Source organism: Dendropsophus ebraccatus, chromosome 1 (genome assembly GCF_027789765.1).
Source record: "Dendropsophus ebraccatus isolate aDenEbr1 chromosome 1, aDenEbr1.pat, whole genome shotgun sequence".
Classification (NCBI taxonomy): Eukaryota; Metazoa; Chordata; class Amphibia; order Anura; family Hylidae; genus Dendropsophus; species Dendropsophus ebraccatus.
This window is the reverse complement of record NC_091454.1, coordinates 214,060,337-214,083,860: the sequence shown is the minus strand read 5'-3', so window position 1 is coordinate 214,083,860 and position 23,524 is coordinate 214,060,337. Positions and strand designations below refer to the sequence as shown.

Genomic DNA, 23,524 nt, shown 5'->3' with positions numbered 1-23,524 from the left:
CGCTGGGATAGGGCCCTTAGACAGACTGGTTGCTAGCGGTAAAATGCCTAACAACCACCTGTTTTATATGACATTGTCAGGAAGCAGGTTCCTGGCACCCTCGATCAGGAGGTGTTTAGGCCATAGCAACAAAGATCTTATTATTTCTATAGGAACTTCCCAGCATCTATAGTTGGTGCCATTATGTGTCTTTCCTTCTTCTTCAGTCTTCTGATAACTTCAATGGGTCACGTCAAGCTGACTGATTTTGGCCTGTCCAAAATGGGGCTTATGAATCTCACTACTAATTTATACGAAGGGCATGTTGAAAGTGAAGCAAGAGAATTTCTGGACAAACAGGTTAGAGTACTGTGTGTATGTATATCACCCTGGAGTAGGAGGAGCAGACTCCATGTCACATAGCTCCTCCCTCCTTTCTGTGTTACCCTGTGGTGGGAGGAGCAGACTACATTTTACATAGCTCCTCCCTTGTGTCTGTGTGAACCTGTGGTGGGAGGAGCAGACTACATGTCACATAGCTCCTCCCTCCTGTCTGTGTCACCCTGTGGTGGGAGCAGACTCCATGTCACATAGCTCCTGCCTCCTGTCTGTTTCACCCGGTGGTGGTGGGAGGAGCAGACTCCAAGGCACATAGCTCCTCCCTCCTGTGTGTCACCCTGTGGTAGGAGGAGCAGACTCCATGTCACATAGCTCCTCCCTCCTGTCTGTGTCACCCTGTGGTGGGAGAAGCAGACTCCAAGGCACATAGCTCCTCCCTCCTGTGTGTCACCCTGTGGTGGGAGGAGCAGACTCTATGCGACAAAGCTTCTTCCTCCTGTCTGTGTCACCCTGTGGTGGGAGGAGCAGACTCCATGTCACATAGCTCCTCCCTCCTGTTTGTGTCACCCTCAGGTGGGAGGAGCAGACTCTGTGACATAGCTCCTCCTGTCTGTTTCACCCTGTGGTGGTGGGAGGAGCAGACTCCAAGGCACATAGCTGCTCCCTCCTGTGTGTCACCCTGTGGTGGGAGGAGCAGACTCTATGCGACAAAGCTCCTTCCTCCTGTCTGTGTCACCCTGTGGTGGGAGGAGCAGACTCCATGTCACATAGCTCCTCCCTCCTGTTACCCTGTTGTATGAGAAGCTTTCTTCACAGAACATGACTCTCTCCTTTCTGGGTCATCTTTAGCATTTTCTGATTTTTTTTTCTATTCTAAACCCTCCCAGGTTTGCGGGACCCCGGAGTATATAGCACCAGAGGTGATCCTGCGCCAGGGTTACGGAAAACCTGTGGACTGGTGGGCAATGGGCATTATCTTGTATGAGTTCCTTGTGGGCTGTGTCCCGTTCTTTGGCGACACCCCTGAAGAGCTGTTTGGTCAGGTGATCAGTGGTGAGTATATTAGAGTAATAGAGGATCATATATTGAATTTACAACCAATGGCCATACCATTTCTTATGGTCTATTGGTGCCAACCTGACCTATAACATGTCTATTCTCTCCCCAAGATGACATTGTGTGGCCGGAGGGTGAAGAAGCCTTACCAGCAGATGCCCAGAATCTCATCTCCAGCCTTCTGCAGACGGACCCCTTGCTCAGACTGGGCACAGGTGAGATGATTATTCTGCTCTGAATTATCTGTAAATTCAGCAAATTTTAAGCATGTCACCAAAGAGAGGAGCTGCCCCGAAAAAATTAATTCTAAGAAAAATTTAGATTTTGCATGTGTCTGCAAGCCTAGAATTATGAAAGTGCCTGGCTCGCAATCCCTATAATCCTGCATCAATGGAGCCTATAACAGATGCTGGATTAGGAAGCATTCCAGATTACTGGGCAGCCATGGATAAGTATGTTAAGATTTACTCTGAATGGTAAATGAGTGCACAGCCCAAAGTCCTGATGTGCTTTAGGGGACGACCTGTGATCTGTGCGCAGGCAGATAGCTCTGTCCTGTATATAGCCCCATCAGGATAGTCAGCCCTACAGAGGAGCAGATATCAGGTCATGTAACGGGAGACGCTTCTGGACATGTAATCTCTCCTGTAAGACGGTGGGCGGAGGGGGATAGGTCTATAGGGAATAAACCTGATTATATCTTGTTTTCTCCTCCCTGTATTCACATCACTAGAGACTGATCATACATGCAGTGACAGTAGTCCTCTCACCCAGCCAGCACCCTGCTCCTTACTGACGGGGGTCTATTTATCTATCTATCTACATCTATCTAATTACAGCTAAGGGTACTATTACACAGAACGATAATGGGCCGATTCGGCCGATTATCGCTCCATGTAATAAATACAACGATCAGCCGATGACAATGTTCATCGGCTGATCGTTCATATAGGTTTGGACCTATTTTCGCTGTGCGCCGACCGCGCACCGCTATGTGTAATAACTGACCATATACATTGCCTATCCACGTTCCAGGGCTGCTGCTGCGGTCTTCTTCTCCCCAGGTATTGCGCGCTCTAGCTTCAGAGTGGCCTGTCAGCTGACAGGCCGCCCGGCCAATCACAGGAGAAGAAGACCGCAGCAGCAGCCCTGGAACGTGGATAGGTATTGTATATAGTTAAGCAAGGGATGCAAGGACATCAGTAACGATGTCCCTGCAGCCCTTGTTTAACGATTATCGGGCCGTGTAATAGGTCCAGTAAACGAGCGACGATCTAGCAGATTGCTGCTCGTTTACAGGTATTATCGGGCCCCCATCAGCCCGTGTAAAGTCTTCTCCCTCTTCCTCTCTGCCAGGCTGGTCTCCACACTGTATAATTAGGTGGAGGACCTTCCAATCATGTGATCAGGTCCTTTATCCCTCTCTCTGCAGGACGCTGGCAGGTCCTGCTCTTTCTCCTGTGTCTTCTGATGTTCAGCGCTCACTCTGCACTACAGTGATCGGGCTGAACATCAGAACACTGGGCCCCTCTCTCTCCCTGGGCCCCTAGAGGCGCTGGGGTCCCGGCACTTGCCCAGTTAAGCCCTGTGCTGACGCCGGCCCTTGTCCTACAGTGCCATCAGTTTTATTCCAGTTTTGCTTCATCTGTTTCATCATTATAACTGGGTCATGTGATCACCAGCCTGGCCCATAGAAAATCACAGCGTTTAATGTGTCAGAGAGAGTGCTCTGTCCTGGGTCAGCTGACTTCCTGTAAGCTACATCATCACCTATCAGCTTTCTTCTGGCTTCTCATAGACCTCTCCCCACTCAGAACTGTATACTTCCGCTTTCTCTATGGCTTTGTGGGAAATGTAGGGAGAATACTAATCAGTATGGATGAAAATCCTTATTTGCTAAACATGTGAGCACAAGGCATAGACAAGAACCTTTACATTATTCTCTTTGCTGCACTATGCAAGGAATAAAGGAAAAAACTAATCCCAGAGTGTTTCTTCAATATGCTCATTCTACCTTTTTACTCACTAGGGGGAGCTATTGAGGTGAAGGCTCATAAATTCTTTACTGACTTGGACTGGAATGGGTTACTGAGGCAGAAGGCAGAATTTATTCCCCACCTGGAGGCCGAAGATGACACCAGCTACTTTGACAGTGAGTAGAGTAATGGTCACTTTCATAATACCCATCTAGGCAGGGCAGGCTAAGGATAAGCATGGGGCAGGCTATGGATAAGCATGGGGCAGGCTATGGATAAGCATGGGGCAGGCTATGGATAAGCATGGGGCAGGATAAGGATAAGCATGGGGCAGGCTAAGGATAAGCATGGAGCAGGCCAAGGATAAGCATGAGGCAGGCTAAGGATAAGCATGGGGCAGGCTAAGGATAAGCATGGGGCAGGCCAAGGATAAGCATGGGGCAGGCTATGGATAAGCATGGGGCAGGCTATGGATAAGCATGGGGCAGGATAAGCATGGGGCAGGCTAAGGATAAGCATGGAGCAGGCCAAGGATAAGCATGGGGCAGGCCAAGGATAAGCATGGGGCAGGCCAAGGGTAAGCATGGGGCAGGCCAAGGATAAGCATGGGGCAGGCTATGGATAAGCATGGGGCAGGATAAGGATAAGCATGGGGCAGGATAAGGATAAGCATGGGGCAGGCTAAGGATAAGCATGGAGCAGGCCAAGGATAAGCATGAGGCAGGCTAAGGATAAGCATGGAGCAGGCCAAGGATAAGCATGAGGCAGGCTAAGGATAAGCATGGGGCAGGCTAAGGATAAGCATGGGGCAGGCCAAGGATAAGCATGGGGCAGGCCAAGGATAAGCATGGGGCAGGCCAAGGATAAGCATGGGGCAGGCCAAGGGTAAGCATGGGGCAGGCCAAGGATAAGCATGGGGCAGGCTATGGATAAGTATGGGGCAGGCTAAGAATAAGCATGGGGCAGGCCAAGGATAAGCAATAGGGCAGGCCAAGGATAAGCATGGGGCAGGCCAAGGATAAGCATGGGGCAGGCTATGGATAAGCATGGGGCAGGCTATGGATAAGCATGGGGCAGGATAAGGATAAGCATGGGGCAGGCTAAGGATAAGCATGGAGCAGGCCAAGGATAAGCATGGGGCAGGCCAAGGATAAGCATGGGGCAGGCCAAGGGTAAGCATGGGGCAGGCCAAGGATAAGCATGGGGCAGGCTATGGATAAGCATGGGGCAGGATAAGGATAAGCATGGGGCAGGCTAAGGATAAGCATGGAGCAAGCCAAGGATAAGCATGAGGCAGGCTAAGGATAAGCATGGGGCAGGATAAGGATAAGCATGGGGCAGGCTAAGGATAAGCATGGAGCAGGCCAAGGATAAGCATGGGGCAGGCCAAGGATAAGCATGGGGCAGGCCAAGGGTAAGCATGGGGCAGGCCAAGGATAAGCATAGGGCAGGCTATGGATAAGCATGGGGCAGGATAAGGATAAGCATGGGGCAGGCTAAGGATAAGCATGGAGCAGGCCAAGGATAAGCATGAGGCAGGCTAAGGATAAGCATGGGGCAGGCTAAGGATAAGCATGGGGCAGGCCAAGGATAAGCATGGGGCAGGCCAAGGGTAAGCATGGGGCAGGCCAAGGGTAAGCATGGGGCAGGCCAAGGATAAGCATGGGGCAGGCCATGGATAAGCATGAGGCAGGCTAAGGATAAGCATGGGGCAGGCTATGGATAAGCATGGGGCAGGCTATGGATAAGCATGGGGCAGGCCAAGGATAAGCATGGGGCAGGCCAAGGATAAGCATGGGGCAGGCCAAGGATAAGCATGGGGCAGGCCAAGGATAAGCATGGGGCAGGCTATGGATAAGCATGGGGCAGGCTATGGATAAGCATGGGGCAGGCCAAGGATAAGCATGGGGCAGGCCAAGGATAAGCATGGGGCAGGCCAAGGATAAGCATGGGGCAGGCCAAGGATAACCATGGGGCAGGCTATGGATAAGCATGGGGCAGGCTAAGGATAAGCATGGGGCAGGCCAAGGATAAGCATGGGGCAGGCCAAGGATAAGCATGGGGCAGACTAAGGATAAGCATGGGGCAGGCTAAGGATAAGCATGGGGCAGGCTAAGGATAAGCATCGAGTAGGCTATGGATAAGCATGGGGCAGGCTATGGATAAGCATGGGGCAGGCTAAGGATAAGCATGGGGCAGGCTAAGGATAAGCATGGGGCAGGCTAAGGATAAGCATCGAGTAGGCTATGGATAAGCATGGGGCAGGCTATGGATAAGCATGGGGCAGGCTAAGGATAAGCATCTGTAGTGGCATTGGTAAGCCGTGGCACTAGAGGCCTCATTGGATCAATACAAAGTGGTTGTGTAAGATACATTGTGGAGATCCAGTACATAGTAGAGTAGTGGTCTACAACCTGTGCTTTTCATCTGTTGAGAAATTACAATTCAGCTGGGAGCTGTAGTTACGCAAGCGCTGTGGAGCCATGAGTTGGAGGTTACTGCTTTGGAGCAATGAACTCTGGGAAACAATATGCAGAATAGCTCCTCCAAAAATGGTCTTTCTAGTGCCACCTATAGGTGACCGCCCTGTAAATCAGCAGCCACCTTCTTTTGCCTTTGCAGCCCGGTCAGACCGCTATCAGCACATTAACTCGTATGATGAGGATGATACCAACGATGAAGACTCTGTAGAGATCAGGCAGTTTTCGTCCTGTACTCCACGATTCAGTAAAGTAAGTACCATCTCATAAGATTACTATAGATGTTGGGCAGCAGTGGTGTATTTGCCAGGTGCCTTCACTCTCTGCGGTGCCTTCTTTGTAGGTTTACAGTAGCATGGAGCAGCTGTCCCAGCTTGAGCAGAAACCCACCACCCAAGACTCCACCAAACAGGAGCGCTCCGAGAGGACGAGCAAGAGAGAGACGCTTGGCGGGGTCACCCTGAGGGATCGCTGCTGGAGAACCGTGTCTCCCGAAATGTGAGTGCTGCCACGTCTGTCCCATTTGGGCACAGCCAAGAGATTAACCAGGGTTAATAAAGACAGCTACTTTCTTGCATAAACAGCACCACCCCTGTCCTCAGGTTGTGTGTGGTATTACCATTCAACAGCAAGTACAATGGACAGGGGTGGCAGGGTGAACTGATTCTTTGCTCCCGATAAAGTCTACATCTACAGCGACTATCTGCATTACAGGAAGCATTTCTCGGACGCCGCGGACGCTGACTCCAGCCCCCCATTAGCTGCCAGACGCCGCTTCTCTGCCCTGGTGGATACAGCTCGCTTCGTGCCGCCTCTAGAAGGAGAAATAGAGGGCAGAGTAAAGAGCAGCAGCGGGACGCATTTTGGTCAAAGCAGAATCCCCCTGGGAGAGTTAGAAGCGGGTGAGTGATCCTCTCCCCCATAGATCCTGTATAGTGGTAGATATTACTAGTGGCAGCGATATCGACCATGTATCTGCTTTATAACCTGTGCAGACAAGTCCTCAGAATCACAAACACATCAGGAAACAGACTCCTCGCCCCGCGCCACCAATGACCTGGTCCTGCGCAGAGCCCGGCACCAGCATCTCTCCGGGGACAGTGACCGCAGGAGAACTGGGGGAAAGGTTATCAAGTCTGCCTCCACCACTGCACTGTCTGTCATGATTCCTACAGGTGGGTGTCACCACTATGGCCGACCCATAGTCCAGGCTTCATCATACTGTGACCTAGGAAGGATTTTGGCTTCCTCAGCATTGACTAATAACGGTCTATTGCCCTCAATTTCCCCATGCTGTAGACCGAATCAGCTATTTGTGGTGGGTTTGGCTGTTAGTATACAGTGTATGGGCTCTTCCAACAAGAGAAGGGTCAGGTGAGAAGAAATATCATTGCCTGACCCTTTGTTCTTTCTCAGAGGGATAAGCCACAGCCAGACCCCTCCCCATAGAGGCACAACTGAATGCTCATGTATATGGCCACCATAATTCATTTGTAATAAGGTGCTCATATAATTTCATGTGCCCAGCTTTAAAGACAAAGATCTAGCATGGAGCCTGGACAAAACACAATCTTATTAGATAAGTGGCTGCCAGATACCTCTGGTGCTGTTTATCTTAATGGAAATAAAGGTATTTATCTTGCCTTTTTTAATCCACCAAGGCAGGTTTCAGTGGACTGATGGGTCAGGCCCATAGACATCAAAGCCACTTGAGCATTGTCCTCATGTCACTATAATGGTTGCGTACAGTGGGGAAAAAAGTATTTAGTCAGTCACCAATAGTGCAAGTTCCACCACTTAAAAAGATGAGAGGCGTCTGTAATTGACACCATATGTAGACCTCAACTATGGGAGACAAAATGAGAAAACAAATCCAGAAAATCACATTGTCTGATTTTGTAAGAATTTATTTGCAAATTATGGTGGAAAATAAGTATTTGGTCAGTAACAAAATTTCATCTCAATACTTTGTTATATATCCTTTGTTGGCAATGACAGAGGTCAAACGTTTTCTGTAAGTTTTCACAAGGTTGGCACACACTGTTGTTGGTATGTTGGCCCATTCCTCCATGCAGATCTCCTCTAGAGCAGTGATGTTTTGGGGCTGTCGCTTGGCAACACGGACGTTCAACTCCCTTAAAAAGGTTTTCTATAGGATTGAGATCTGGAGACTGGCTAGGCCACTCCAGGACCTTGAAATGCTTCTTACCAAGCCGCTCCTTAGTTGCCCTGGCGGTGTGCTTTGGATCATTGTCATGTTGAAAGACCCAGCCACGTTTCATCTTCAATGCCCTTGCTGATGGAAGGAGGTTTGCACTCAATCTCACGATACATGGCCCCATTCATTCTTTCATGTACCCAGATCAGTCGTCCTGGCCCCTTTGCAGAGAAACAGCCCAAAGCATGATGTTTCCACCCCCATGCTTTACAGTAGCTATGGTGTTTGATGGATGCAACTCAGTATTCTTTTTCCTCCAAACACGACAAGTTGTGTTTCTACCAAACAGTTCCACTTTGGTTTCATCAGACCATAGGACATTCTCCCAATACTCTTCTGGATCATCCAAATGCTCTCTAGCAAACTTCAGACGGGCCCGGACATCTGGCACTGCAAGATCTGAGTCCCTGGCGGCGTAGTGTGTTACTGATGGTAGGCTTTGTTACATTTGTCCCAGCTCTCTGCAGTTCATTCACTAGGTCCCCCCGCGTGGTTCTGGGATTTTTGCTCACCGTTCTTGTGATCATTTTGACCCCACGGGGTGAGATTTTGCGTGGAGCCCCAGATCGAGGGAGATTATCAGTGGTCTTGTATGTCTTCCATTTTCTAATTATTGCTCCCACAGTTGATTTCTTTACTCCAAGCTGGTTGCCTATTGCAGATTCAATCTTCCCAGCCTGGTGCAGGGCTACAATTTTGTTTTTGGTGTCCTTTGACAGCTCTTTGGTCTTCACCATAGTGGAGTCTGACTGTTTGAGGGTGTACACAGGTGTCTTTTTATACTGATAACAAGTTTAAACAGGTGGAGGAAAGAGGAGACTCTTAAAGAAGAAGTTACAGGTCTGTGAGAGCCAGAAATCTTGATTGTTTGTAGGTGACCAAATACTTATTTTCCACCATAATTTGCTAATAAATTCTTACAAAATCAGACGATGTGATTTTCGGGATTTGTTTTCTCATTTTGTCTCTCATAGTTGAGGTCTACCTATGATGTAAATTACAGACACCTCTCATCTTTTTAAGTGGGAGAACTTGCACTATTGGTGACTGACTAAATACTTTTTTTCCCACTGTATGTTAAAAAAAATCCATGTCATAGAGACAGGTCAAAAGTTTTGGTCAGTTGGGGGCTCGTCTGACTTTAGGAGTCCATCTTGGTCATGTGGGTCAGAGCTGGTAGAGAATGTACTTAGCACGCACTTCCTCTGATTCGTTTTAGAGATTGGCCTGAATACTTAGACCTTGGCACATCAAAAATTTGTGTCTCTACAACATGTCAGATGTTTAAAGGGGGACTCTGGTAAAAAGAAATATTGTGTTCATATCAACTGGTTCTAGAATTTTATACAGATTTGTAAACAGTTTCTGTTTAAAAATCTTTTCCATTACTTATCGGCTTCTGTACGCCCTGCAGGAAGTGGTGTATTCTTTCCAGTCTGACACAGTGCTCTCTGCTGCCACCTCTGTCCATGTCAGGAACTGTCCAGAATAGGAGGGGTTTTCTATGGGGACTTGCTGTTGCTCTGGACAGTTCCTGACATGGACAGAGGTGGCAGCAGAGAGCACTGTGTCAGACTGGAAAGAATACACCACTTTCTGCAGGATATACAGTACTAGAAATAATTTACAAATCTGTATAACTTTCTGACACTAGTTGATTTGACTACAATTTTAAGGTGCTCGGGTTTATAGTCCTCATATCCCGTATCTCATTAGTTCTGTAATTTCCTCCCCTTGCAGTGGAGCAGCACAGCAGTTCACCCCTTGTCAGTCCTATGTCTCCCCGCTCTCTCTCATCCAACCCATCTTCGCGAGACTCTTCTCCAAGCCGCGACTACACCCCTGCGGTCAGCAGTCTCCGCTCCCCCATCTCCATCCAGCGATCAGGAAAGAAGTATGGCTTCACCTTGAGGGCCATTCGAGTGTACATGGGGGAGAGTGATGTATACAGTGTACAGCATATCGTTTGGGTAAGTCTGTGAATATACTTACCGTCTTGGGTCATTTATATCTGTCCATACATCATGTTATAATCCCAGTTCCCACCATCACTTGGTGGGATCCATTCCAAAATGCAAATAATCGAATAGATCCTTATTCCCCCTCTTCTTTTTCCAGCATGTTGAGGACGGAGGTCCTGCTCATGAGGCAGGGCTATGTGCTGGTGACCTTATTACTCATGTCAATGGAGAACCTGTACATGGTCTGGTGCACACAGAAGTGGTAGAGCTGATCCTGAAGGTAGGACCCTTGTGGAGGGTCAATAACATTGTCTTTTAAGGTTTTAGGTGATGTTGATGACCCATAATTTCCTTCCCACAGAGCGGTAACAAGGTGCTGGTCACCACAACACCTTTTGAGAACACATCGATCAGAACTGGTCCGGCCAGGAGGAGCAGCTATAGGTCCAAGATGGCCCGGAGGAGCAAGAGAAGTATGGGAAGAGAAGGGCAAGAGAGGTAAGGGATGTGTAATGTGAGTGTAGGAAGAAACAGAGAACGTAGAGGAGGGTTATAGGTCGAATAAAGAGAACCATTGCCGATGGAAAACTGCTGGTGCGTGGGATGGAGACCATGAGCAAGCCATCGAGAAGCATGAAGATGACAAGTTTTTGGATGAACACTATTCATGCGTTCACCAGTGTAGGGGCAGATACTGGGGGTAAAGGGTCATCTATCATTTCTTTTCTATTTTCCATTCCTTCTCCTTTCTGTCCTGTCTTCTCTTCTTTAACAGCAAGAAGCGCAGTTCTCTCTTTCGTAAGATCACCAAGCAGTCCAATCTCCTGCACACCAGCCGCTCTCTGTCTTCTCTCAGCCGCTCTCTCTCCTCTAGTGACAGTCTCCCTGGATCTCCTACTCACAGCCTCTCTGCCCGTTCTCCAACCCACAGCTATCGATCAATGGACTCTGCGTATCTAGGTAGGGTTGATGCTCTCTAAATGGGTTAAGGTCTTCTTGTGTTATCTACCAGAGACAGATATTAGGGGATTTGAGTTGCTCTAGTCTCTGCAATTTATTGGGGACCTACAAGAAGAACTTCCGCCAAACTAATATTGTCTTCTTGTTCTTGTACAGGTGCCTCTTCTCAAGGCAGCTCCCCTTCCTCCAGCACTCCTAATTCCCCTGCCCCTCCTCCTCCATCTTCCTCCACATCTTGTGCCTCCACCTCCTCCTCCACATCTTCTCCAGCACCACCCTCTCCCCACATTCGTCCCAGTACACTTCATGGCCTGTCCCCAAAACTTCACCGCCAATACCGCTCTGCACGTTGCAAGTCTGCTGGTAATATGCCACTTTCTCCTTTAGCTCATACGCCATCTCCTACTACAGCAGCCTCCCCTCCTTTGCTTCCAGGCCACAGTGTAGGAAGCAGCCTTACCACACAGAGCTTCCCTCCAAAGTTGCACCCCTCTCCTCCTGTCTCCCGTCCACGTCCCAAGAGTGCAGAACCTCCACGTTCCCCTCTCCTGAAGAGAGTGCAGTCCGCAGAGAAGTTGGGAGGAGGGGGAAGTGGCGGGGCACCTAGAAAACAGGAGCCAGGAGGTGGTGGTGGAACTCCCGATGGGGAACTAGGAGAAGGTCTTGGAGGTAGATCACAGGCAGTTAGAAGAGTAGGTAGACAGGAGTCCCCACGGAGCCTATGTGCCGGAGACCTCTTGGTAGATAGTTTGGAAAGATTGGAAGGTGACTTGGGAGCAGGGATATTACAACAGGCAGAAGTACACAAAAATACAGAAGGTAAGGTTCAAGTAGTAGGAAAAATAGGTACAGTAGTCCGAAGTCCTGCTACATTTTCACCACAAGAGCCTCCATCTACGTCAACGTCTGCCCTTCCAACACAAGGTGACCCTTCCCATGCTATGGTGGGAAGATGCCAGGTAAAAACTCTGAGTCCTGTACAGGAACACGAGGGCAGAAGAGGCGAAGGGGAAGAAGGGGTAGGAGAGGGAGAAGGTAAGAAAGGAGAAAAGGGAGAAGAAGAGGAAGAAGAGTGTGGAACCATGAGAGAACGCTGGTATCTAGAAGTGGTGGAAGAGTTGACCACAGTGGGGAAAAGTACACCCCATGTTTCCACCAAAGGAGCCCCTTCCAGTCTCACAGACTCTTCACATTCTGTCAGGCCCAGAAGTGTCGATTTTGACCAAATGAAGAGCATGTCCACCAGTTTTCTACATGTACAGTCCCATGTCACACATCCCACAAGGAATAAAGACCTAGAGGTTTCCTCTGTAAAGGCTTCGGCCTCTAAAACTTTAACCCCTTCATATCAACAAGCTGAAATTAAACGGCCTGACCCCAGTAATACAAAATGTGATCCATCCTGCAGTATTAAAGATGAGAAGCTGATGGCAGACGTCCTGAAATGTCCACCTCGATCTAATGGGAAACACCCTGAAACATTCCAGTCAGCTTCCTCTCACCCCGTTAGATTAAGGGATGACTTAAAGGTTACTACCTCCAGCACAAATGGTGTCAAGCCTGGACCAACTCTGACCACCAGTCTACTCCCGGAGAAGACCAGTGAACCTACGAAGGCCACTCCATCTATTTCCCCCTCAGAAAATGCTAAAGGAAATGGATCAACAGCAGAGAAGCCTCCATTGCTTCTACCAGCTGTTTCCCCCATCAGTATCCAGATAACCAAAGCTGAAAATGAACAAATACAAATAGGGACTACCACGGTGACCAATAATATCCCACTGGGTGGGAAGGAAGCGTGTCAGACCAAGGTGACCAACATACTCCCGACTGTTAAAGTGAATGAAACAGAAGATAAGGTGGTGCCCAAATCCACCCATGCACCTCAACCTACTCCAAGTGCAATCGAGAAGAGCCAAGCAAGCAATACCCCATCCACAAGCAAGACAAGTTCTCCCGAAAGTGACAAAACCAAGGTGGCCGTGACCCCTTCAACAGTTAACAAGGTCACTTGCACAGAAGCTGGGCAGACCAGCGTAACCGATAAAGCTCCATGTACAAGTAAGCCTTCAGGACCAGAACAAGACAAGGCAAGGGGGGCAACCAGACCATTGAGTACTCACAAGACTAGTGAAGAAACAAATGTCCGGGCAAAGCTCACCACAGCTGCTTCTGACAGTAGCATCAGTAAAATCCTGAGCAATCAGTCCAAGAAGACCACCATCTCTCCCAGCTGTGATCAGGTAAGCATGGTGGACACCACCCAAGTCAAGGTTCCTGCTACGGTATCGTGTCATAAACTCACAACTGGGGTAGGCGACCAGACCACCAAAACTACTACGGGAAGTTCTGAGGTTGACAAAAAGCTGAGTAAGGCATCTACAGCTCCTACTAAGACGACGGAAGATCAACCCAAGGAATCGGCAGTAACAATTAAGGTTAGTGGAGCCGAGAGCGACACCCAAGGCCCACCTGCAAAATCTCCAAGTACCCACACACCAACCACGGTCACAAGTCAGCGACGCTCCTAAGGAAATCGGTCTCCTTGTCTTCGTCAGGGTGAAAGAGTATTGATGTCGATGATACGAAGATTTAGCCCCTCTACATTCAGGAGAGAGAGACAACTAGGGGTCTATATGCCCCATTCTGGATTCTTGAAATGAGCCTTATTGCCCCCCCTACAGCCTCTGAGAGAGGTAGGGGCTGCACAGGCGTGTATGTGTGTGTCTGTGTGTGTGTCTGTGTATCCGTGTGTTTGTGCTGTGCCTTACTTGTTATTTAGTTGGGAAAAAAAAAGTTACTGCACATACACACACACTTAGCGCTAGAAACTAAAGAGATCATAGAGTGACTCAGCAGGTCTGTCCATGGAGGCTCAACAGGTAGAGACCCATTCCCAACAAACATTGGAGGCTGCCATTTTGCTCGCCAGAAACTGTCCAAAATGGCCGCCACTAGTCTTTGTTGGCGACCAGTCCTTGTAAAGGGAGGGTTAACATAGTAATGAACTGCAGGTTTCTGCCATGCCCCCTGCATGACATCACTGCCACCACCATTACCCTTTCCTGAGACCTCATTCTGTGCTCAAACCTTCCGATCTATGACATCGCCTCCCAGCCTATGATGTCATCATGAGCCTGTGCCACGTCCGGTGATGTCCTGCCATGCCTTGTCTTATCTACATATAGAAACATACGTCTATACATATGGAGTATATTTATCTGGACGCACTATATATATAGATCTATATAAATATATAAATATATTGTCTATAGGGGCTACACTATTTCTATGCAAGAAGATTTATGGTAAATTTAACCTTGTCAGTTCCTGGCTGGCCGCTTTGGTTCTCTGTCGGCACTGCAGAGGTTAGTTTGTGAACTATTGTAATTTTTATTTATTTATTTACTTTTGTGTATTTTTTTAATCAATAAAGCTGTGCCCCGCTACCCTTACGTCCCGCTTACTTTTATTCTATACCTTTTTGCCTATATAATAGCTTACCTTCACCGCAGGGGCGGGCCATAAGCAGCCCAAGCTTAGTTCATTGGTTAGTTGTAAGCAGGGGTGTGGCCTTTTTGTCAATATTATGTCAGAGCGGAAGTGCTGGGCAGTGCTTGACCAATGTTCAGGCCCAAGAGGACCATATCAAAACTGCATGAATTTTTTTTCCGTCACCATCACAGAAATGCAATAGGGCCTGATTATTTGATGCGGTCACAAGGTCACTTGCAACTCAAAGATCTCTGAAGACACGGACTTCATCTGATGTATTAGGTAGTTATGGTCCTTGGTGACACAAAGGTAAGGTTTCGACTGGTGGGCCAGTGTTCAATCCAAGTCTATTCCTAGGCGGTCCAGTGTATGCTACAGAGGTCGTTCCCTGATCCACCATTACAACAGACAATGGAACTAAAAGTCTTCATTTAAAGAGTCCATCCTGTAAATCTCAGACTTCCTGTTCTGGGCTAAACAATGGGCCCCATTATGGCTTAGTGGGGTCCCTTGGCTTCTGTTGATGTTTATTTGATGGATCCAGCTCTGTTGTTTATAATGGAAACCATGACACCGGTGCAAACAGAGCCTACACTGTCTAGATGATGTTATGTAATAGGGAATTTTTTATTGTCAGAAAGTTATACAGATCTGTAAATTTCTTCTAGTTAAACATATCCAGTCTTCCACTACTTATCAGCTGCTGTATGTCCTGCAGGAAGTGGTGTATTCTTTTCAGTTTTACACCAGTGCTCTCTACTGCCACCTTTTCCTAAGTTTATTCAGAAAAATGGGTACAATACAGGTCTGGGATGGGGGTCCAGTTTCCTTCCCCTCCATGTGAGTGGACGTCCCATGATATTGCTACCCAGAAATTACAGATAGATCAAAGGGATAATATTTCTCAGTCATAAAGACATATGGGAACTCCTTGGTCCTTCATGCTCCACTGGAAATTCTGTGAATAAGGACATGGAAAGCAGTTTTTTTGATACCACCTATTGGAAGGAGAATATGTCTCTAAATGGGTAGGATCAGCGAGCCGCTTTGCATATTCATCTTCCCTGAGAGCAGATGAGTCACTAGTCGTATACTTTCTCACCAGCAGATGGCGGTGTTACATTGTCTCTGGGTGTCTGTATCATAATGATCAGGAGAGAAAAACCTTTCCATTGTTTGCCTTACTTTTTCTTGTGTGTGTGTGTGTGTGTGTGTGTCTATATATATATATATATATATATATATATATAGTGTCATTATTCTGTGCCCCAAGTGTCAGTGTGCCATCATCCTGTACCCCAAGTGTCATTATCCTGTACCCCAAGTGTCATTATCCTGTACCCCAAGTGCCATTACCCTGTACCCCAAGTTTCTGACTATGTAATGACTGTATGAAGAAGCTTCGCTGTTAGAGGAGTGGGATTGGTTCTGCCCCTTAGTAATGGCTGGAATCAGGATGATGTAGATGTGAAGTTGTATGGAACAATCTGTTCTCACGCTCCTGACTCCCCCGGACAGTGTCCCCAGCTCTATCCAGTCTGGACAATCCTCTATGAGCTAAACACATCCGCCAATCTCTGCTGTCCGGCCTGTCTGGTACAGTGTGTCAGTCTGGAGTGCAGATTATAGTCTAGACTGGATACAGCTGTAAGGGTCTGTTCACACTGCGTAGCTTACAGGCTTAGCTATATGAGGCTGATCTCTGCATTCAGGGTCTATGCAGATGATGGATATATATGACGCTTATCCATATAGGAATTCAAGGACTAAAGGCCCTATTCCACCAACAGATTTGACGACAGATTATCTGCCAAAGATTTGAAGCCAAACCCAGGAACAGACTATAATGAGAGAACAGGTCATAAAGGAAAGACTGAGATTTCTCCTCTTTTCAAATCCACTCCTGGGTTTGGCTTCAAATCTTTGGCAGATAATCTGTCGTCAGATCTGTTGGTGGAATAGGGCCTATACAATGGGTCACTCCACGTCCCACCCACCCGACGCAGTTCCAGCACACAATCTGTCCTTACAGAGGTCCTGGATGTATGCAAGCTGTTGTTTTCTGTTATCAGCCATTATTACAGCCTAACCTTTATAGGTATTTGAATCACTGTCTCCTAGTACATCTAATGTCCCAACCTTGGCTGACATATACAGCACTTGTTCGCCATTGCCCTCTGTTATCAGCCAATATTATTGCCTCTCCTTTATATGCCTGAACCATTTGATTTTGGCATGTAAGTGTGTTGGGTGTCCAGGAACATGCTCGCTGTTGTTCTCTGTTATCAGCCATTATTGTATACAGATGATCTATATTGGGACAGAATTATCAATTGGTTGCTAGGGGACACAGCTCTCTTAGCAACCAATCACCGCTCTAGTTTCGTTTCTCAGACTGCTCTGGTACAATAAAAGCTGAGCTCTGATTGGATGTAGTTTTGCAACGAATTAGGAAAAACAGCAACTAGACCAGTCGAAGCTTTAATGGGGGCAACTAGTGGGGCAGAAGCAATAGACGTATTACCCCAGGGGGCCGAAACCATGAAAGAGGACTCCAGTATTATCGTATGTGGGGACCCTCATATAGATTTTACATTGGGGGCCCTAACCACACTTGACAGGCCGCTGTAAGGAATCAGTCCTAACTCAGGCGATAGTGTCTCCTCCTTCACCTTGAGAAGACATCTTAGACCCCCTCCCTCCTCTCTCGTCTACTGATCAGCAGTGTCCCCGCCGTGCCCTCCCCCCTCCTCCATAAGGCCTAAGGGCTTGTTCCCTGTGTAATAAGCAGGTCAGGGTGTTACTGGGTGGCTTGCATCTCAGGGCACATGAGACTTTTCCCTCACGTGTTCCTGGCTGAGAGAGAGAAGGAGGCGGCTCAGGGCCCGGGGCTGTTACATGTCTGACACTGACGCAACCAGCGGCTCAGAACAACACCAGGCTTAGTGCGCGCCGTCTCCTCATCCTCAGCCCTATATTTGGTAGTAGGGCAGCCCGGCATATGCTCGGCAAACCTCCAACGTCCTCCTTTTCTTATAGTCTAGACAATGCTCTGTGAGCTAAATGCATCAGCAGCACAAGTCTCTCTCCAGGTGAGGTCTGAATCCTTAGACCCCCAACCAATAAAAACTCTCTCTACGTTCAGTATTTATTCAAAGACGGGTTATCCAGAATTAGAAAAAGCACAGCTACTTTCTTGCAAAAGCAGCACCACCCCATGTCCTCAGGTTGCGTGTGGTATTACAACTTAACTTTATTCACTTCAATAGAACTGAGCTGCAATACCGCACCCAAACTGAGGACAGGAGAGGTGACTGTTCTGGAAGAAAACTGCCGTGTTTTTCTAAGGCTATGTCCATACACAGCATGAGAGCGGCCGTTCCGTGACCCGGCTTGGTCATGGAATGGCAGGTCTCTGAAAAGATCATCCTGGCTTGTACTGCAGTACCGGCCGGATGATCTTTAGGGCCGCAGAGTTCTGATGCGGGCGCATTTGTGCGCGCCCGCATCAGAACTCCCCATTGCTCACTATGGAGCGTGCGTCCGGAGCCGCTCGCTCCACAGTGTGCACTCACAGGGTTTTCTGCGGCCACTATTCAATGAATAACGGCCGCAGAAAACTGACATGTCAGTTGTTTGCGGCGCCGCTGGGGATCCCTGCCGGAGCGTATACTGTGTGTACGCGCTCTGGCCGGGATTCCATAAAGGCCAGGTAACGTATATTTTCGCATTAATCACGGCCGTTGTTGCAATCGGCAACAATGCCCGTACTTTTATGAAAATATACGTTGTGTGAACATGGCCTAGGCCTGGATAACTTTTAGGGTCCTATTACACAGAGCGATTTTTAACGATTAACGACTAACGATAAACGATCGCAAACGAGATTGTTTATGGTTAACCTGAAATCGCTCACCATATTACACAGAACGATAATCGTTAATTGCGATCGTTTCTATGATCGTTTAATCCTTTTGATCACAGCAAAACAATGCACAATGTGCTATTACACTGAACGATTAGTGAAAAACCGCAGAACTTGAGCGAACGAATGTGGAATTACAGCGAACAATTAACAATAATTTTAGGTTCAGATCTAAATCAAGGGCTTACGAACGATTTTTCGATCGTTGCCTGCAAATTACACAGAACGATTATCGTTTAAATTTTTCGCACGATAATCGTCCTGTGTAATAGGGCCCTTAGTTACATAACTACTTTTTGCACTGTCTCTACATTTCCACAGTCTCTACAGTTGACAGCAAGCAGAGATCTTGAGAAGTAGAGGTACATTTTTTACACCTATTTATAAAATATATCTAATAGAGGGCGTCCACACTTCATGATATCCAGTTAGTATTCGCTAGTGTGCCACCTTAATGGTTCCCAGACCAATTATCTTAAACATACACAGAAGTAGGTCATGTTCTCATCGCCCCCTAGTGGCCATATAAACATGACCTAATTTAAAGGGATTCCGCTTTTCCAGCACGTTCCTTCACCTTTCGGTGAAATCTTCTCACGACTGAAGCCCAGGAACCTGTCTGTCCACCTGAAGGTCCGGGCCTCTCATTACTGCCGTGTTTACAATGCTGTCCTCAGATAATAATTGTCATGTTCCTGATGGGTGAGCGCGGTGCATTGTGGGTAGCGGCTGTTACCTGGAACAGGTGACATGCCAGTCTCGTGTTCGCTGCTGCTGAACGCTGGCCAAGAATTGTGTAACGTGGCTGAGAGCGCCCAGGGCACAGTCCTTCTAACACTGACATCTTTCTTCCTGTAAATAGCTTCTGCCTCTCTGCTCTAGTCCAGACCTGTCAACTTGACCCATTTCGGTGGCGCCTGCTCCCGGTTATCGTTCTGCTGCCTCTTAAAGCTATTTTTACGTTATATAAAAAGAAAAACAGAGTTTAGGTAATGACTGCGGAGAGCAGAGAGGAGGCGACATGTGGATGTGGGGCAACATGACTGCAAGTAGCGACCTGCAAAGACCTGATCCAGAGCTGCACCCAGCTCATCACAGCCATGACCTATATATGGGAACTGGTACAGGGACACTGCTCTATATGGGTTAGAGTGTCAGCTCTGAGGGTCACCATTAGTACAGTATATACCAGTCCTCATGCACATTAGAGTGTCAGCTCTGCGGCTCAGGATTGTATATCCCAGTCCTCATGTACAGGATTAGTATATACCAGTCTATGCATTAGAGTGTCAGCTCTGCAGGACAGGATTGGTATATCCCAGCCTGTCTCTATATTAGATTTTTAGCTCTGTGGGTCAGGATCAGTATACTGCAGTCTCTGTATACTAGATTGTCAGCTCTGCGGGTCAGGATAAGTACAACCCAATCTCTGTGCATATTAGAGTGTCAGCTCTGCAGGTCATATTCTAGTCTATATATTAGAGTGTCAGCTCTGCAGGTCATATTCTAGACTATATTAGAGTGTCAGCTCTGCAGGTCATATTTTAGTCTATATATTAGAGTGTCAGCTCTGCAGGTCAGGTCTCTCTGTATATATCTCTGTGTCAGCTTGTTGGGTCTCTGTATATTAGAGTGTCAGCTCGTTGGGTCTCTCTGTATATTAAAGTGTCAGCTCTGCAGGTCAGGTCTCTCTGTATATTAGAGTGTCAGCTCGTTGGGTCTCTCTGTATATTAGAGTGTCAGCTCTGCAGATTAGCATACCCAAGTCTCTCTGTATATTAGAGTGACAGCTCCACAGGTCAGGTCTTTCTGTATATTAGAGTGTCAGCTCTGCAGGTCAGGTCTCTCTGTATATTAGAATGTCAGCTCGTTGGGTCTCTCTGTATATTAGAGTGCCAGCTCTGCGGATTAGCATACCCCAGTCTCTCTATATTAAGTGTCAGCTCTGCAGGTCAGGTCTCTCTGTATATTAGGGTGTCAGCTCTGCAGGTCAGGTCTCTCTGTATATTAGAATGTCAGCTCTGCAAGTCAGGTCTCTCTGTATATTAGGGTGTCAGCTCATTGGGTCTCTCTGTATATTAGAGTGTCAGCTCTGCAGGTCAGGTCTCTCTGTATATTAGAGTGTCAGCTCTGCAGGTCAGGTCTCTCTGTATATGAGAGAGTCAGCTCTGCAGATTAGCATACCCCAGTCTCTCTGTATATTAGAGTGTCAGCTCTGCGGATTAGCATACCCCAGTCTCTCTGTATATTAGAGTGTCAGCTCTGCGGATTAGCATACCCCAGTCTCTCTGTATATTAGAGTGTCAGCTCTGCGGATTAGCATACCCCAGTCTCTCTGTATATTAGAGTGTCAGCTCTGCGGATTAGCATACCCCAGTCTCTCTGTATATTAGAGTGTCAGCTCTGCAGGTCAGGTCTCTCTGTATATTAGAGTGTCAGCTCTGCAGGTCAGGTCTCTCTGTATATTAGAGTGTCAGCTCTGCAGGTCAGGTCTCTCTGTATATTAGAGTGTCAGCTCTGCAGGTCAGGTCTCTCTGTATATTAGAGTGTCAGCTCTGCAGGTCAGGTCTCTCTGTATATTAGAGTGTCAGCTCTGCAGGTCAGGTCTCTCTGTATATTAGAGTGTCAGCTCTGCGGATTAGCACTCCGGAGTCTCTGTGTATAATGTCAGCGCAGTGACGTCTCCTGTCCCTGTATCCCGGTTCTCATGGATTAGGAGACTCCTCGCCGCCGCCGCCTCCTCCTCCTGCCGCTCTCCAGGTCAGTCAGTTAGTCGGCGTTAGGTGCAGCCGGGCCCACGAGCGCAGGACTCACGTGTGACTGTCGTCTTCCCTCCACCGCCGCCAGGTTATTAATATCCTGCTAAGCCTGGATCTCTGAATAATCAAATCATGATTGCTTTAACACCGCGCTGACCGTGCCAGCTGAAGGGGACGCCAGAGCCCCTGAGACCGGCATCCCAGCCTACGTGTACACCCCCGCCATTGTATAACCAAAACTTCTAGTATACTTTATGTACCGATGTCTCCCTATGTACAAGAACTCTGCTTGCTTTCAGTGAATGGCAACAACTTGTAGGGTCAGCTCTATGGGCCAGGATTGTATATAGTATAGCTTATATATATAGCACAGATTGTCAGCTCTGTGGGTCAGGCTGTGTATGTGTGCACTGCAGCAACATGTTATATAACCTCTAGTTACATAACCGTTCCATGGAGCAGAAGATCCTGTCCCCGGGATGAGATGAACAGACAGCACATGGGCACTCATTACCCCCACGGGTTTCAGTTGCCCCAACCCCCCCCCCCCCCTCTCCCCGTCTCCTGGTACATCTTGGGCGGTGCCCTCCAGGCTTCTTATACTAGGCCCCCTGCCAGCTGGACAAGAATCTGACCCATTTCGCTTTGACCTATATATGTTCAGCTGCTGGCACAAGGCTTATTTATAGAGACTTAAGAGGAAATTTACTGACTGCCCCGGGCGGCCACAATAGACAAACATGATGCGTGGGGGAAGGTGTACAGGGACAAATACTGGTATGGTTGGTGCAAGACAATGGGTGAGATATGAGGTTTTATATATGTAATATATGTAGCAGTTGTTACAGGGCCTAGTGGGGTGGGTCACTATAGGGGACGCAGAGGTAGCAGTTGTTACAGGGCCTAGTGTAGGGGTCACTATAGGGGATGCAGAGGTAGCAGTTGTTACAGGGCCTAGTGGAGGGGTCACTATAGGGGATGCAGAGGTAGCAGTTGTTACAGGGCCTAGTGGAGGGGTCACTATAGGGGATACAGCAGCAGGGATACAGTCACCATTATTATAACATAGGCCCTGTTGCACATGCTCTGCTCCTATACAGAAGACACATGTAGCATCTATATGGAAACTCAGTAGAAGGGGTTATGGAGTGAAAAGTGAACATTAAGAATCCTTATCCTGTACTTACCCCTGCAGTAAATGGCCCCAGTGTGTACCATGCCACCAGATGAATGTGAGCGTGGCCGCTGTGTGACAGATTGTCTTGTGTGGTGGGTCACCGCATCCCATCAATCTCCTGAATCGACCATAATTCTGAACTCACCGGACAGCTTTTGCAGCATTTGCATTTTTGACAGGTAAGGGGAACGTTGAAGTCTCACTCTGCATATTGGTTTACTGAGAAACCAGACTCACACATTTTGTATTCAGTAGCCTTTGGGTTAGTGGTAGTTTCTGTGTAATATCCCTGGTGGTCTACATCGGCTAAGACAGAGCATCAACTCACCTGCATCCCTTCATATAACTGTCCAGATAAATAATAACATTCTGTCTACCTGCAGCCACCACTAGGGGGAGCCCACTGCATAAACCCTGAGCTGCTCCTCCAGGATGGGGTTCTATGTTACATATCTTGTTATGTGAAGCCATCTATCAATTCTCCTCTATTATGAGGCTACATACATTACATAACTTGTACTAATGTACTTGTACTAATCCCACTAACATCCCGTATTATACTCCAGAGCTGCACTCACTATTCTGCTGGTGGGGTCACTGTGTACATACATTACATTACTTATCCTGTACTGATCCTGAGTTACATCCTGTATTATACTCCAGAGCTGCACTCACTATTCTGCTGGTAGGGTCACTGTGTGCATACATTACATTACTGATCCTGTAGTGATCCTGTACTGATCCTGAGTTACAACCAGTATTATACTCCAGAGCTGCACTGACTATTCTGCTGGTGGGGTCACTGTGTACATACATTACATTACTGATCCTGAGTTACATCCTGTATTATACTCCAGAGCTGCACTCACAAGTGGGAAGTGTCATCCTTATTACAGGTTCTCTACAGTAATCCATCCAGCTTGCTGACTGTTTCCAGTTACAACCAGCTGTAGTAAGAATGCACGTCATGAGAACAATACAGGCTGCATATCAGGGTCAGTGCAGGATAAGTCATGTAATGTATACACGGAGTTACCTAACCTTTTATGCAGATTATATATAAACAAAATATTCTTTATGGTAGACATGCCCTTTAAGTTCTATTACTCTACCCTCAGCACAGTAGACCTGTAGCAGTAGGGTGTATAGAGTACTCCATGTACTCGTATGGATGACACAATGACTGTAGATTGTATCCG

The 23,524-nt window shown here is 47.6% G+C and overlaps 1 protein-coding gene across 3 annotated transcripts in view; it reads left to right on the top strand.

The window, feature by feature from the left end:
- Positions 1-13,547, top strand: part of MAST1 (microtubule associated serine/threonine kinase 1) — a 57,566-nt gene extending 44,019 nt beyond the window's left edge. Inside the window, exons 15-27 of one of the 3 annotated variants that reach the window (XM_069947591.1) lie at positions 207-339; positions 1,206-1,371; positions 1,488-1,589; positions 3,404-3,526; positions 5,973-6,082; positions 6,174-6,328; positions 6,545-6,732; positions 6,826-7,005; positions 9,789-10,018; positions 10,167-10,289; positions 10,371-10,507; positions 10,884-10,969; positions 11,126-13,547. In XM_069947591.1, the coding sequence (XP_069803692.1) occupies positions 207-339; positions 1,206-1,371; positions 1,488-1,589; positions 3,404-3,526; positions 5,973-6,082; positions 6,174-6,328; positions 6,545-6,732; positions 6,826-7,005; positions 9,789-10,018; positions 10,167-10,289; positions 10,371-10,507; positions 10,884-10,969; positions 11,126-13,500 (4,108 nt within the window). In that variant the 3' untranslated portion in view covers positions 13,501-13,547. Of the gene's footprint in view, positions 1-206; positions 340-1,205; positions 1,372-1,487; positions 1,590-3,403; positions 3,527-5,972; positions 6,083-6,173; positions 6,329-6,544; positions 6,733-6,825; positions 7,006-9,788; positions 10,019-10,166; positions 10,290-10,370; positions 10,508-10,784; positions 10,970-11,125 lie in introns of all 3 variants that reach the window. The other 2 variants (XM_069947583.1, XM_069947599.1) reach the window with 2 other exon arrangements.
- Positions 13,548-23,524: the final 9,977 nt, after the last annotated feature.